This window comes from Cavia porcellus, unplaced genomic scaffold, assembly GCF_034190915.1.
Source record: "Cavia porcellus strain 051 isolate PalLab524CR breed Dunkin Hartley unplaced genomic scaffold, mCavPor4.1 scaffold_4, whole genome shotgun sequence".
Lineage (NCBI taxonomy): Eukaryota > Metazoa > Chordata > Mammalia > Rodentia > Caviidae > Cavia > Cavia porcellus.
The window spans coordinates 101,344,201-101,360,561 of NW_026947487.1; the positions used below are offsets into that span (position 1 = coordinate 101,344,201).

General features: G+C 40.3%; 1 protein-coding gene across 1 annotated transcript in view; it reads left to right on the forward strand.

Moving 5' to 3' along the window:
- Positions 1–16,361, forward strand: part of Tango6 (transport and golgi organization 6 homolog) — a 210,287-nt gene that overhangs the window by 107,037 nt on the left and 86,889 nt on the right. The window contains exon 15 of the mRNA XM_063247563.1: positions 1,062–1,202. Coding sequence (XP_063103633.1) covers positions 1,062–1,202 — 141 coding nt within the window. The remainder of the gene's footprint in view (positions 1–1,061; positions 1,203–16,361) is intronic.

Genomic DNA, 16,361 nt, shown 5'->3' on the forward strand with positions numbered 1-16,361 from the left:
TTGAGAAGATCCTAACCAGACACTAGCGACAAGAGGTGTTGAGAAGCATCCTCATCCCGAATATACTCCGAAAGCCCAATTTTCTTTCTTATGCTACTGAGCTAAATCCCCAGCCCTCTCTTTCCTTCTTTATTTAGTTTCTCTCTCTCTCTCTCTCTCTCTCTCTCTCTCTCTGTCTCTCTCTCTCTCTCTCTCTCTCTCTCTCTCTCTCTCTCTCTCTCTCTCCCTCCCTCTCTCCCTCTCTCTCCCTCCCTCTCTCTGCTCACTGGCCTGTAGAAGGATATAACCTTGTTTTCTCGGTTGTAGAATTTACATATATATAGTTTGGAGACTGGGACTTTGTTCTTGTCCTGTGTGAGGTCATGTCTCCCCTCATCCTATCCCTGCAAAGGGCCTTGGTTTGGGCAGGGCTCAGATCTAATAACACTGCTGCAGCTTTCACATGAAGAAAGGCCTGGCATGGATGACAGAAAGAGGAAAGAGGACTCAGCAGCAGGATCCTCCCTGTTTTTGTTGATCCGGAAACTCAGCCATATACTAAAGTCTAATACATGCCCAAAATGCTAGAAAATGTTTGCTTGTCGCCCTCATCACTGCTAGTTTATAGAGAATAATGCCACTGAAGAGGAGGAAAAGCAAGCAAAGGCAGGAAGCACTACTGTGCTTCTAGTTTATATGTTGGCAGGGACAGTATACTCTTCAAACCTCACCATCTTTGAATCAGGAGAATCTCTGGTGGTCATCTCCTGCTGCTGAATGAATCTCTGCCATGATATGTAATGATCTAGCTTCTGCCTTAAGCATCCCCAACCCATAACTCATAGAATGTCTGGGTGCTGGAGGCGACCTTTGAGATTGGGCTGGAGCTAAGCAAATTCACGAGTCTGAACTCCAGGCTTATCTTCTTTTCACTCATTGTATTGTCTCTTCAAATTAAAGGCTGTCCTCACTGGTAGAATTATACATGGGGTTAGGTATCTCTGTTCATCCCATCATAGCATATCTCGGTTTATTTGCCTTTCACACAGTAATGAATATTTTCTTTTGTGTTTGAACCCTAGGAGTTGCCCTGCTCTCAGATGTCTACCCTGAGAAAATCTTGGTTGACCTCTTGGCTCAATATGACAGCAGCAAAGGCAAGCACACACCTGAGACCAGAATGAAAGTCGGGGAAGTCCTGATGCGAATTGTCAGGGCATTAGGTGAGTTTTCTTATTCCATCTGGAACAGGGTGGCAAGTATGGCTTTGAAACCCACGTCTGTGTACTGAAAGGCTTGCTATGAAAGCAGATGCAAGCAGATCAGGAGCTGAGATGAACTAGTCCCTGTTTGGGGATTTAGCACCTGCCCAGCAAACATGCCCATTAAGAGAATGTCAGCAATAAAATCCTCTTTCCTATAGCTACCTAGTGTCCTTTTTATGGAGCCCTGCTGGGCTCAGTTCTCAGTGGAATGAGAAATAGAAGGTTCATAGTTTTTGAGCAGTGATAAACATAAAAAGAAAAGGCATGTCCAGCAGGGAAGGAAGAGTACAGACTCTTATTGAATATCTACTATGTGCCAAGTTAGCAAGCTTAGTAAGCTCATCTAAATTTCCCAATAAATTCTATAAAGAATTTGCCACCAGATTCACCTCATAGATAAAGAAACTGTTGCTCACACACTTTCAGCAGTTTGTCCAAGATTCATTCAGCTAGCAAGTGGTGATGCCAAGAATTGAATTAAAAAAAGAAGAGGACTCCGGGCATGGTGGTGCATGCCTGTAATCCCAGCACTTGGAAGACTTGGAAGGGTCAGGCAGTTGAATTTGAGGCCAACCTGGCTTATGTAATGAGTTCAAGGCCAGCCTGAACTACCTAGTGAAACCCTGTCTCAAAAACAAAACAAACAAACAAACAAACAAAACCTCAGCAATAGCAGCAGCTTTGCAAGAAGTTAGTCTAGGCTAGTGGTGACAAACCTTTTAGAGATCAGTTCCCAACCTGCAACCTAAAAGTCACTTACTTATTGCAAAGTATGAAAGCAGTATGGGATTAGGTGTCTCTGTTCATCCCATCATAGGATATCTGGGTTTATTTGCCTTTCACACAGTAATGAATATTTTCTTTTGTTTTTGAACCCTAGGAGTTACCCTATTCTCAGATGTATACCCTGAGTATGCAATTAAATCTCAATACTGATGTTTTAGTTTAAAAAAAAAAAAAGCTGATCTGATGCTTTCCTGCTAGAGAGACTTGACTCACATGCTGACGAGGGTTCTGGGTGCCCTAGGTTCAACCCCACTTCTCCAGGCCCTACAAGCTGAGTCTTAAGAGCTTGAGCTGCCTGGGTTCAAATACTGAGCTACTTTTTATTGGTAATGGGATCATGGAAATGTTTCTTAACTTCTTGGTATCTCAGTGTCCTCATATATAAAATGACGATATTAATAGTGCCCACTCAATAGGATTTTTAACAAGCTAGAAAGCAGGAGAGTAAAGTCAAAGAAAACAGTTGTTCATTCTAAAGACAAAGATTAAATTAGCAAACTGATGAACTAGCAAATCTTTCCATAAGCCAGCAGATGTAGTTTAGATATATTTTTACTGACCTGTGTAACAGAATTGAGAAAAAAAGTATTCTTTAATTTGTATTTCACAGACTTTGCCATTGACTTACACACTGAATATTGCTGCAAGCCTTAAGGCAAACCAAACACGAAGTAGATGACTAGTATCTACAGACGGCCTGCTAAATCATGAAAATTAGGTTCTGTTTGGGGGCTGTCTTTTCATCATACATGACCTGTATAAGATTGTATTATGAAGGATAGCTACCAGTAGTTAACATTTTGGCTTAGAAACAGTGCTATGCTGAACTGGACTGCTTTCTTTACATAAGATCAGTACTCCTCAGCCACAGATAATGTTTGTCTGTCTTACCTCCACTAGCATGTTAATCAAAACAGAAAGAGAAGAAGCAATCTCTACTCTAGTTTAGGTGATTTGTCCATGAGCTAGAGTAAAACCTGCAAATTTAAGCTAGTAGAGAAAGATTTTGGAGAACAAGCTAACCTTTTGCCATTTATATCAAATAATCACACTGAATTCTGTCTTCATCATCATTTCAAAGGATCACCATCATTTCAAAAGATTGATAAAGATTCCACATAACTATGTACTGTTCCTGTGAACATAGCCCTTAATTTTCCTATTGTGGGTACTGTTTGGCTAAAGATGATAGAACCTAAAACTCCAACTACTTAAATCCTTTTACCAATAAAAAAAGAATCTCATAAAAGTGAAATTTAAAAATATGTTTTCATCCTGTAAATACGTACGATATGTATCAGCTAAAATAATTTTCTTTGATATGCTGAAGAAAGACAAACTTGGTATTATTTGCCTCAGTACTAAATTCGGGTCTAACACACGCCAGACAGATACACCATTATACGAAATTGTCCTTAGCCCAGCATGGTGGCACACACCTGCAATTCCAGTGTTCTGGAAGGCTGAGACAGAGGGAACCCAAATTTGAATCCAGGGCAATTTAGCAACCCTGTCTCAAAATAAAAAACGAAAAGTTTGTTATGAATTACATTGAAATGAATATTCTTGTAGCTAAATCTTTCTGTAGATCTATGACAGTTCCCTGGGAAAAATGTCTAAAAGTAGTACGTATTTGTTAGCATTGTGGGGAGGGCAGCTCAGTGGTAGAGGACTTGCAATTTCCAGCACTGGAGGGTGGGAGAGGTGTGTGTGTGTAGTTTAAAAACATATTTATTGCTAAATTAGCCTCCAGAGTTATGCCAGTTCATATCATGAATGTTTGAGACTATTTGTCTGTATTGTCATAAGCACTATGTTTTGGGGGGGTTTTGTTTGTTTTTGGTACCAGAGATCGAACTCATAATCTTACACTTGCCAGGCAGGCACGGTGCCACTGAGCTGTTTCCCTGGCCCAATTCCATGTATTCTCTGTGTTACTTTTTTGTAGATCTTTTTCAAACTGAAATATAAATAAATACTACCTTGGTTATTATTTCCATTTATTTTATTGATAAATATATGTATTATATACTTACTAGCTAAGATTTATGTGTAGAAATAGTTTGAGTGTATGTATAAATTCCATGTTCCTGTACTTGGTCCACGTTTTGGGGGGTATTGATTTTGATATTTCATTTATAAAAGCCTATTATTTAAAGATCTTGAACCATTGTACTGTAAATTTTTTTTCTTTGATTTGTTCTTACCTTTTAGTTTTGTCCTGATATAGAGGTGCATCCTTATAACTGCAGCACTTGGACAGCAGAGGCAGAAGGGTTGTGCTAGCCTAGGCTACAAATCCCCAGTACCTCAAAAAATTGTATGACATCTTCTAGTTTGGTTCGTGTTTTCTGTTTCCTTTTGCTTTTGAAACACAGTTTTTTATTCTGATGAACTAAATCTATTATTCTCTTTACAGTCTCTTTTATGTAGAAAGCCTTTCCTATACCATAATTATATAGTATAAATAAGAATCTGTATATCTCTCCTTTCAACTCAGAAAATACTGTGGCTTAGTCTCTTTTATTTAAGAAGCTACTTGGTTGGAGGTTTTTTTTGTTTTGTTTTTGGTGGGGTTTTTTGTACTTCTAGAAATTTAATCTTAACACATTTTTAAATTACCAATTATTCCAAATGTTTTTCCATCTGTTTCCTCTCATATGGTCCAATGTCGGTGTTGACAATAACCTGTGGAGTGTTCTGTGCCACTGCAAATTTTAAAACTTCCTTTAAAATATTACATATTTGCTCTTTAGTAATATTTTCCTGGTATTACTGTGCCCAAGATATTGAGCTGGTAATTGGGACATTTGACAAATGGGATTAATGCACGGGGATTAAATACATCTTCAAGGATTGTTTCCTTACAGGTTTGCCTAGAGAATTAATCTGATCTGTGTACGTTACATTCTTTTTCATATCTCCCTGGTGCCATATCTGCTCTCACTTTATCAGAGATTAACAAATACTACTCTGCTCTTTATTTCTCTAGTTGTTCTCAATCAGGGTGGGTAGAGATTCTGTTTTCCAGGTGATATTTGGCAATGTCTAGAGACATTTTTTGGATATTACAACTAGTGTATAGGTCTTATTGGAATCTAAAGAGTAAAGTCCAGGGATGGTGGTAAACCCCTGTTATAGTTTGTGTCTGGATGTCCCCCCGACACCTTATGCATCGTGGGGCAGGCTTCTAGAGTTTGTGACTGATTCATGTCCAGTGCTGGTGTTTATAGATTTCAGTATTGCACCCACCCTGGGATGGGTGGCCTGCATACGGTGAAAGGGGCAGAGGGAGTCTTCTCATATGCACCTCCCATTTTGCTCTTGCTACTTTTGCTGTCTTCCATTGAATGAACTGTGGCTCCTCTGCCATGTTACCTTGCCTTGGAGCGGGCTGATTATGGACTGAAACCTTCACAAACTGTGAGATAAACAAACCTTTCCTTCCTTAATTTTGGGTATTTTGTCTCAGCAACAGGAATAACCAAATAACCAAGACAACACCCTGCAACATACCGGCAGCCCCCGCATCAAAGAATGATCTCCATCAAATTGTTGGTAGGGCCCTTGTTAAGACACCTTGTTTTGGAGCCCATATGGAAATAGAGCCTTTCTGTTTCTGCTTTATAATATCACTCAGATATTATGGTTTATTTGTTTGTTTGTTTCGGTCTTTTTATGGTGCTGGAAATTGAACATAGGACCTTGGACTTGCTAGGCAAGCACTATATATCTCCAGCCCCAGCTCAGACACTGGTAAACTCAGGACCACCATACACAGTTATATGGGGTATTCACAGTTGTATAAATTAACTCTAAGAAACATGGTTGTATGACTGGCATGCCCTGAGTTGTACACTGCTTAACCTATACCATCATCCTTGTGGCCCTGACTAAATTCTAGCCTTTTTTTAAAAAATTATTTTGAAGATAGTAGAATACAACAGAACAAGACGGAACAAAGCAAATTGAGATAGTGCAGTGAAATTGGTACAGAACTTCATAGCAGGTTACCAGGATAACAGCAATAGGTACCATTGTATATCTCGTTATCTTCACAATAGATGTCCTGTCAATTAGGTATAGAAAAATCAAACCAAAAACAAAATACCATAAAACCAATTGAAAGAAAATGTTGAATAGAGCAATTAATCAGAACAAAGCAAAACAGTGATAAAAATATTTGCTTTCAGAGAGATAGTAGAAGGAAATCTCTCCCTTATTTGCTATATTGCATATGGTCAACCTCCCAAGAGACACTCAGATCTCTGGCTTTAATTTGTTAAGGGGGGGGATGGGATGTTTGATTCTCAGCCCACATGCCAGTAGGCTCACGGCTGCATACTAGGGAGGTGAGCTGGTTGCTTGGTTTCCCAGCACCCCAAGTTCCAACATGGCACAGATCTCAGGAGACGATGGTGGTTCTCCAATTCTAGCCTGTCTTACATCTTAAATTGCCTTTCACATCAGCAGAATTAATTATTCATTCAGGAAAAGTTATTCATTCCTTTTGTGTAATTTACAATTGTATAAATCTTTTTGGATGTGGGAGCTTCTTCATATGGCTAATTTAATTTGTTTCCTACTAGATTTATTAGTACAATTTTTTTTGCACCAAACCTGTGGCCTTGTGCACAATAGGCAAGTGTTTTATGACTGAACTATAACTCCAGTCCTTATTAGCATAATTTTAACACCTTCTGCTATTAGAAACTTTTTATGAGCCTGTTAGTTAAATGGCATTCAGTGGCGGTGTTCACCATATTTTTGATCATTCCTTATAAAGATATCCATGGAGGCGGGCTTACAGAACTACTTTAGAAAGTACCCCCCCCCAAAAGTACCCCTACCCTTTTTGTCTTTTACCTTTAATGAACCATAATACGAACCACAGTATGTATTTTTAACAACTGTATTTCTTTTGTATTTTATGTCCCTTGCAGACATTTATTTTTCATTCCAAGGGATAAGAGAGAGAAAGTAAAGTTGCTTGTTTTGATTTGGTTTGGTTTGTTTTGGTGCTGGGTGACTGAACCCAGGACATAGCAGATAGTGCAGGCTCTATTACTGAGTTCTATACCCAACCTTTAACATAGGCTCTCATTTCAATCCCCAGCTTGGGTCAAAAGTCCTTGGAAAACCATTCCCTTGGATGCCCATAGGAACACTCAAACACTTTGAATTCTAATTTAGTTTCCTGTTTTTGTGAAGTTCTAAATCATATAAATTCTTGAATTAGATGGTTGTCCTTTCTAATGCTCAGAATTTTTCATTTTGAACATACTTTTTTTCCCACTTAATCTTGGTAATGAGGACATTAGTTCAAAAACATTTACCGAGTCGCTATTGAATGGCAGGTTTGGTGCAGGGAGCTAGAAATAGGAGCATGAAAAGCTACATTTCCTGTGGGAAGTTTAACATTTAGCTAGAGCTCAACTCATCAGCTAATAGTCATGGTAAGATGACCATCCTGTGGGGAGAGGATTGTGTAGGATGTTGCAGAAGCAGAAAAGAAATGGTCTTGTCTGTCTTTTCTCTCTGGAGTCCCGTCCTTGAATGTGTCCATGTCAGGCAAGACCACATCAGTTGCTCAGCATCATTGTACCACAGCTGGTCAGTTTCTAAAAAATAGCTTTTCAGAGATTTTCACCACACAGCAAAGGCTTACAGTAGGATGAAAATGTACATTAGTGGTATGAATAATTGGATACCAGTCAAGGACTTTAACATTCATAGATTTCAGCAGCAATACATAATAGTAAAGGGTTAAAATTCACATATTCTAAAAGACAGCATTTTCAGCAAAATTCACAAACGAAGTTCTCCTTGCCAAGGCTGCCTATGTTAGCATCAGTGTGACTCCATTCCACATTTATATTAACGTAAGTTAGAAATACAGGTGTGGCCAGAGTTAAAGCTCAGACTCAAAAACTATTTTGTACTCTTCCTTTCTCTCTTTTCTCCTATTGTTAAATTTTGAAGGGTGTAACTTGAATATTTATTTTTCATTTTTATTTTGTTTTAAAGATGATAAAACCAAGGAAAATAAAATGGAATAAAGCCAATCAAAACAAACCAGTGTCAGTGATACAGGACTTCAAAACAATATGAAGTCAACAATAGTAACCATAGTGGGCTGGGGATTTAGCTCAGCAGTATAAGCGCCTGCCTGGCAAGTGTGAGGTTGTGAGTTCAATCCCCGGTACCCTCGGGAAAAAAAAAAAAATAGTAACCATAATGCCTCTTGTTGTCTTCAAAATAACTGCAGATACCTTCAGACATAGTAGAAATCAAACAGAGCACAATGGAATGAATAAAAACAAAACAATGAATGCAATAAAGAACTTAAAAACAAGATAACAGTAAATCCAAAATGGCTACAATAATATATCTTGCTATCTTTGAAATAGCTGCTCCTGCCATTGGATATAACAAAATCAAACAAAACAAAACAATAAAACCTAACCCCCCCCCAAAACAGTGAAAACAATACAGGACTTCAAAACACCAATGGCTACAATCCTCAGAAAGAAATTCCCCCTAGATGCCACACTTGCTTACTGCTATTGTCTGAACAGATGATCAGACCCCTGGCCGTAGACCTTTGAAACACCAGAACACCACAAGCCTCAAATTGCTTTTCACCTGAATAGCTACCATTGCAGCCTGTGTTTCTCTGGATCAGCCAGTCACTTACAGGGGGTTGGGGGAGGACTGGCTCTTCTTGTTTGTTGGCCTGTGCATGGGAAGAGGCTGGGGTCTAGCTGTCCCATTGCTGGCTGTGGCTCGCACATGGCACGAGTTTGAAGGGAGGCCTTGCTTCTTGGTGAATCCTTCCTCTTGCTCCCCCACGGTCCGCAAATGGCACTGACTCACAGAGAAAAGCTTGGATCTGGCTGTCCCTCTGCCAGCAGTGGCTGGGCATGGCCTAAAATTTATTAGTAGATTATTTTCTTCCCCTAATTATTTAGTATTTTAGTATATTATTTATTATTTAGTATATTATTATTTAGTATAGTCAGACAATTCGGAATGTATTTAAAAGTGCAAAAGAGAACTTTCAGGAAAACAGCAGAGGGGTAAGCAGCAGCAGAAGAACCTCTCCAAGTTTTGGTGTGCAGACCCTGGAATATAGCAACATGAGAAAGAGAAAGAGGAGGCAGATGGGTCCCATGGACACGGGGAGGATCTGAACTGAGACTTAAATTCCATGGAGAAATAGAATTCAGGAATCCAGCCAAAACAAGAAAAGTAGGGTTAGCAGCCCTGCCGGACAGGGAGAAGCAGTAAGGAAGCTATGTAGCCCCCATCCCACCCCCCCCTACCCCCCCTGCACCAGCAGCTGCCCTGCCAGCTGGGAGAACCAGCAAGGAAGCCACCTCTGCCTCCCGACCCCCTTCTACCTGTAAGCAGTTGGATGCTACATAGCTTGAGATGATAATAACTGAAGTTGGAAAGCAACCTGACATTTGTGTTGTTTGATTGACTTTTCAAGCCGGGGGCCAGTAGCCTGAAAGACTATTTGGAGAATCACAATATGCAATATAGTAATGACTGTGGGTTTCCTACTGTTCGGTCACTGGTTTGTTTGATTTCATTTTCCTGTTCTGTTTTATTCCCTTTGAAATTTATTTTGTTTTGTTTTTTGATACTGGGGCTCGAACTCACGACCTTGTACTTACCAAGGGGAAAATTGTGCCACTAAGCTAAATCCATGGCCCCTCCTCTTAAAAATAAAAAAAAAAAAGGAGAGGCTGGGGATTTAGCTCAGCGGCATAAGCACCTGCCTTGCAAGCAGGCAGTCGTGAGTTAGATCCCCAGTACCGATAAAAATAAATAAATAAATAAAACTACAAAAAAGAAATTTATTATCTATAATCTCACATGCAAAAGTAAGGATATACCAGGGCATGGTGGCTTACACCAGCACTTGAGAGGTAAGACAGGAGGATCACTTCGAGTTCAAGGCCAGCTCGAACTGCATAGTGAAACCTTGTCTCACAAAGACAAAAAAAGAAAGAAAAAAAAGATATTCATTGTTTAGATTTGGGGGGGGGGAGGTGCTGGGTATTAAATCAGTGTCTCATGCATGTACATACTGTGTCACTAAGCCCCTTTGTTTATATTTTGGTGTTTCCTTCTAGTTTCCCCCTCCATTCCAAATTATAATTTCACTTTAAAAATATAATATATATAAATATTATTGTTATTATTATTATTATTTTTTTTTGGTGGTGATACCGGGGATCAAACTCACGACCTCGCACTTGCCAGGCAGGTACTTAAGCCGCTGAGCTAAATCCCCAGCCCCTTAAGTATTATTTCTTTAAAAAACTATGTCTTGCTGTGTTGCCCAGGCTGGCCAGAAATCCTGAGATCAAGTGTTTCTTCTTCCTCAGTCTCCTACTGAATACAGACATGCATCACTGTGTCCAGCTTCCTATGTCTTTAAATGCGTCCTGAAAAATATAATGTTTATTGATTGTATTGTGATCATTAAGCTGAGTTTATAATAGTTTTTTGAAATTATCTTCTAGGAAGATATTGTTTAATTAGGTTGATGTTTTGGGGGGCAGTAATAGTTTATATGCATTTTCTGGAAAAAGCCTTTTAATTTCTTATTATGACCTTAAAAAGAAATGCTGTTTTTATTTCTATATTTTTGTAGATTTGCCTTCTATTTTAATTTTTAATTTTTGTTTTATTAGTATATGTGTGCAGTGTGTGAAGTTTACATTCATCTTGGGGAGTAGCACATGTACATGACACGGTTTATTTCTCTTTTTAATTCCTTCCTCTTCCCGTGTGTCTCCCTCCCTGTATCTCTAAGTTCCCTTTCCCCACTTTCACTCTTCTTGTTATTCTTAGCTCATATTTATGACATGTAATATTTACATTCTTTGTGGGTATTCGGTTGCATGCACATGACACTTCTGAAATCTTCCTACTTTCCCTTTTCCCTGTCTCCCTTCACTGTAAGTTTCCTGGACTCCTTCCCATTTTTTAGAAATTAATTAAGTTTATTGGTACATTTTAGATATACATAATTATCATATCATCATAGGGAATTTGTACCGGTACATGATAATCTGATTCTTTTTTCCCTATTTCCCTATCCTACCTTCAACCTCTCTTCCCCTCCTTATTTACAGAAGCTTTGTTTTCTTTATCCCCTTCCCATTTACAGGAGATCTGTGTCTTTCTTCTGTGCATCCTTTATTTTGCTCTTTGTTTGTACTTTGCCTTACTCAGATGAGGGATAACATATGATGTTTAAGCTTGTGTGTCTGATTTATTTCAGTCAACTTATATTTTCCAGGTTCATCCATTTTCCTACAAGTGTCCTGAATTCATCCTTTGTTATAATCAAGTATTATTCCGTCCTGTATAGAGAAGCACATTTTCTTTATCTGTTCATCTTTTGATGGACCTGTTGGCTGCTTCCAGGGTATAAACTAGTGCAGTCATTATGGAAATCAATATGGAGGTTTCGCAGAGAATTATAATTAGAAACTCCATGTGACCAGCTATTCCCCTTCTAGATACCTTCCCAGAAGAGCTAAAGACAGTGATCTATGCATACCAATGTTTATAGCACCATAATTCATATTAGGTTGTTAGTAATTTCTTACTGATTGTGAGAAGAGATTGTTTGTTCACTGTGTTTCATCATTCTGTCACATATTTCTCTATGAATCTCTGACTCCTTTAAAGTTGGTTACTACAAGGGAAATTACTGGGTCAAAGTTACGCATCCTTTTTTTTAAAGAAGGGGTGAATCGGGGTCTTGTAGTTTAGGCTGGCCTGAACTCACCTTGTAGCCCACGCTGACCTTGAACTCAGGAAATCTTCCTGCCTTGGCCTCCCAAGTTCTGGAATGACAGATTTGCTACACCAACCCTGGCATGTATGTTTTTAAGGCTTTTTTTTTTTTTGTACTAAATTATCAATTAAATTCAAGACCTTGTACTTGCCAGGTGGAATTAAATTCAAGACCTTGTACTTGCCAGGTGGGCAGTGTGCCACTGAACTATATCCTCAGCCCCTTTAAGGCTCTTTATATACAGTACTGAGTGATTTTTCAGAAATGTACGTATTGTCGATAGTGAATGAGACAGTTAATGTCTGACTAAGAAAAATTACTCCATGGCTTCAAACTAAACTTCTAACCTGACCAGCCATCTCTAAAATGTGCTTGTACCTTTATTCCCAGGATGAATCAAAGAATCTGTCAGAGGATGTAGGTGGATAGATGAAGGGAGTGAAGGAAGGAGGAATTGAGGACTGGATGGATACATGTATGACTCAGTCATAACCTTTGCTCTTCTGGAAGAGCAACTCAGGTTTGATGATAAAGTACAGAGAACAGCCCTTCTTATTTTTAGAGGTACAAAGTAGTCTTCTAACCAGTGAGCTCAGATACATTCCAATTGATGCTGTCACAGACTTCTAATAATGAGAACAAAGTATGAAGCCCAAGTCGTGTTGCCCATATGAAATTTATCTATAAGAAAAGTTAGAAATTAATATTTTGAATGAGAACTGAAAGGAGAGAATGAAGTCTCAGACCTCTACTGGAATGTGCCATGGCAGCCAGAATTACCCCAGAAATCCTGAAGCATACAGCATTACCCTTCTAGATTAAAGGTAATCTTCTTTCAGATTACTCTATTTCCAGAAAGGGCCTAGACCAAAAGCTTTAGATACTTGTAACTGTTACAACATGCAAAACATGCTGTTGACTTTTTCCATATCACTTGCTTGGTCTTTATGTTTGGGGTTAGCAATCACTTTGCCCTCTCAGAGTTCACTCAAGCAGTGAATAACCCCTAGTCTGGATCTGTAACAGCCCATCTAGCAGCAGTGTGGGGCCTATAATCTGAATTTAGAAAACGTGTTGTCTGTCCAGAGAGGAGTAAATTTGCCCCAAAATCCAGCTCCGAAAACTGCCTTATTCCAGTCAATTGTAGAAAACAAAGGAAAATTGAATAGTCAGCCATCATATCTATGGGTTTTACATCCACTAATTCCACTGACTGTGGATTGAAAATATTTTGAAAATAAAATAAACACATACAGGTTCTCACTGTGTAGTTAAGACCAGCTTTGAATACACTATGTAGCCTATGCTGGCTTTGAACTCATGGCAATCCTCCTGCCTCAGCCTCCCAAGTGCTGGGATTATAAGCATGTACCACCACACCCAAGTCTAGACTTTTCTTGTCAGTATCACCTAAGCAATAAAGTATAAAAGCTACCAATGTGACATTTATATTGTACTAGTCATTATAAGTAATGTAGAGATTATTTAAAATAAAGAGGAGTATATACACAATTTTTATGCAAATACTATGCCATATTATATAAAGGACTAGAGCTTCCATGGATTTTGATAGCCATAAAGAGTCCTGGAACCAGTTTCTTACCATACCAAGGAACAGTGGTGATAGGATTTGCCTAGCATGCTATGATGAGTTCCTGTAAACCTGGAATTTGGTGTGACTTCTACCACATTCTGTTATGAAAGCAAGTATCAGCTGGAATAAGGGTAAGCAGGGGAACTTTTTATTTATTTATTTTTGGAACTTTTAAATACATGGTATGTTAAAACATAGTGTGCCACAGTTTACATTATTTAACCATTCTTCTGTGGATGAACATTCACTTTTCTCCTGTGACATGCAGTGTTGCAATATAAATGTTGTCCATATGTATTAGTAAAAATTTTTATATGTATAATTGTATGTATATTACATGCTAAATAATTGGGATCTTTATATATATTGGGCTGCTGTTTGTCAGAGTGACATTAATGAGTCATACATGGTTTATGTTTTAAATCATTTATACATAGATTACTTCCTAAAATTGCAGGTCATATAGGGCTTTTAAGAATATCTGCTAGGTCTGTTATCAAATATATTGTCGATGTCGCTCCTGGCCGGCAGGAAGGACACACGACAAAGTCTGGCAGTGGACAACCTTTTCTTTTATTTTCCTTCTCCGTACAGCCTGCCCTGGGATCGCTCCCAGCCGAAGCCTCCTTTGGTCCGCTCCCCGCGGCTCCTTCTGGGCTTCTACTTCCGGGCTTCTTCTTCCCCCCCAGGGGTGGCACCAGTATATATACGGATACAGTGTCCAATCATGTTAAAGTAAGCAAGGCAAGCTGATTGGCTAACATCATCAGTTGCCAGGCAGACTATATTGTTGAGCGGGTTGCTTACGCGGTAAGCAGGAAACTAACGTGCTCGATGGGAGGGGTAATCTACCTCAGGCTTTACTCTTTACTACAGGCCTCACGTCCGCCAAGTGAGGCGACCGGGCTCGGGGCTGTGGCTCCCAACATCTCCCCCTTTTTTATTTTTTATGAATGTGCGCATCGTAGCCCTTTCTGGACTGGGTGCAGAGGCTTATGCCCTATGCGTAGGCCCACCGTAGGTCCTTGGCTTAGACCCTGGTCGGCCGTCCCATGGTCTGCCAAGGCCCTGAGGCCCTCGTCCTTTTTCTAGGGCCAGGCACAAACTGGACGGAACCTGGATGCACACAAGCTTGCACTCATTTCCTCTCCGTAAAGAAATCCCCTCGGAGAGAAATTTAGACCTGGGCAGCATCTAACAGTCCAGCGGCTTACGTGCAGGATGGGGTAGGGCCTGGCTTAGGTTGAGTCGCACCGGGGGAGTACGCTCTTACCCGTCATTGACTCTCCTACCCAGCTATGTCATAATTTTTTAGAGGAGGAGTGTGGGAAGCTCACCACCCCTAGACTCGGTCGTAGGCTAGGCGAGCGAGCCATGCATATGCCTGAGGATCTTCTTGTCCATTTCGGGCTACCGCTATTTTTATTCATCTTGTTGGTTGGTCTGTGATGGATCTCCGGTAGGGCAGGTCTGATCTTCAGTCGAGGGCTTTGTCGCCCGTGTCAGTCTCTCCGGTACCCACAGTGGTTCTCGTCCCGATTCCTGTGGGAAAACACAAACCGCGCCTCGGTTCCAGCTGACCACTGGATCCGGGCCCATCCATTGTCCTGTCAGGACATCTTTCCACTTCACCCACCCTTTATGGTTGGGGGAAGGGTTGCAGTGCTCCACGGCTGGGGAGCAATTATCATTATTTAAATTTAAAAAATTGTGTGTGAATAGTGCCATGGATAATCGTGCCTTTGGGGCCAGGCCTTGGCCTACTCCCCCTTTTTGTTTTTGTAAAAATTTTTTGAGGCTTTTATGAGCCCTCTCAATGATTTCTTGACCTTGGGGATTGTATGGGATATCATGTTTTAATTGAACCTCCATCATTTTGCAGAACTCATTGAAGGCTTTGCCTATATAGGCTGGTCCATTATCAGTTTTTAATATTTTTGGTTTGCCCCATGCGGCCCAAGCCGCCAGGCAATGATTGATCACATTAGACACTTTTTCACCTGTTTCTGCTGTTGCGAATATGACGTGAGAACAGGTGTCTGTGGAAACATGAACATATTTAAGAGTCCCAAACTCCTGTATATGTGTGATGTCCATCTGCCAAACATCACCAGGGATCAAACCTCGAGGGTTTACTCCCATCGGTATGGCAGGTTTGTATGTGGCACAGGAGTCACATAGTCGCACGATATCTCGTGCATCTGCTCTGGAAACATGGAAATGGTTTGCTAGTGTCCTGGCATTGACATGAAACTTATCATGGAAGGCACGGGCTCGCTCGATTGGTGTTAGTAAGGTAAAAATCTATAACGGGCGAGTGGCAGTATCAGCAGCCGCATTCCCCTGTGCCATAGGCCCTGGCAGGGATGTATGTGCTCTTATGTGGGTGGTGAAGACCTTATGGTGTCTGTTCTGAAGCAATGTCTGGATAGACAGGAACAGCCCAGCCACTGTGGAAGTGGATCTAATTAAACCGGCAGTCTCAAGCACTTGCATAGCATTGACCACATACCTAGAATCGGAGACAATATTAATGGCTTCTGAGAACCGTTCAAGAATCATTTTAAGGATCTGCAGTTCCACCACCTGAGGCTGATCAGGTTTAAATTGTATGGTAACCGGGGGCTTGCCTAGGATCACATAGGCGCCTATCCCCGTCTTGGAGCCATCTGTGTATATTGTAGTTGCTGGGACTAATGGCTCAGAGGCAGTAACCTTTGGAAAAATTATAGGGTGCTGAGTGACAAATGACAAGATAGGGTCTTTAGGGTATTGATTGTTTATATCCCCATGGAAAACACATCTCAGAATGGCCCATGTATCTATGCAGGCAGCCAGGGTCTTGATCTGGCTGGCGGTATAGGGTACTCGGATGGCTTGTGGTCCTGAGCCAAAATGTTGGACAGCTCTATCA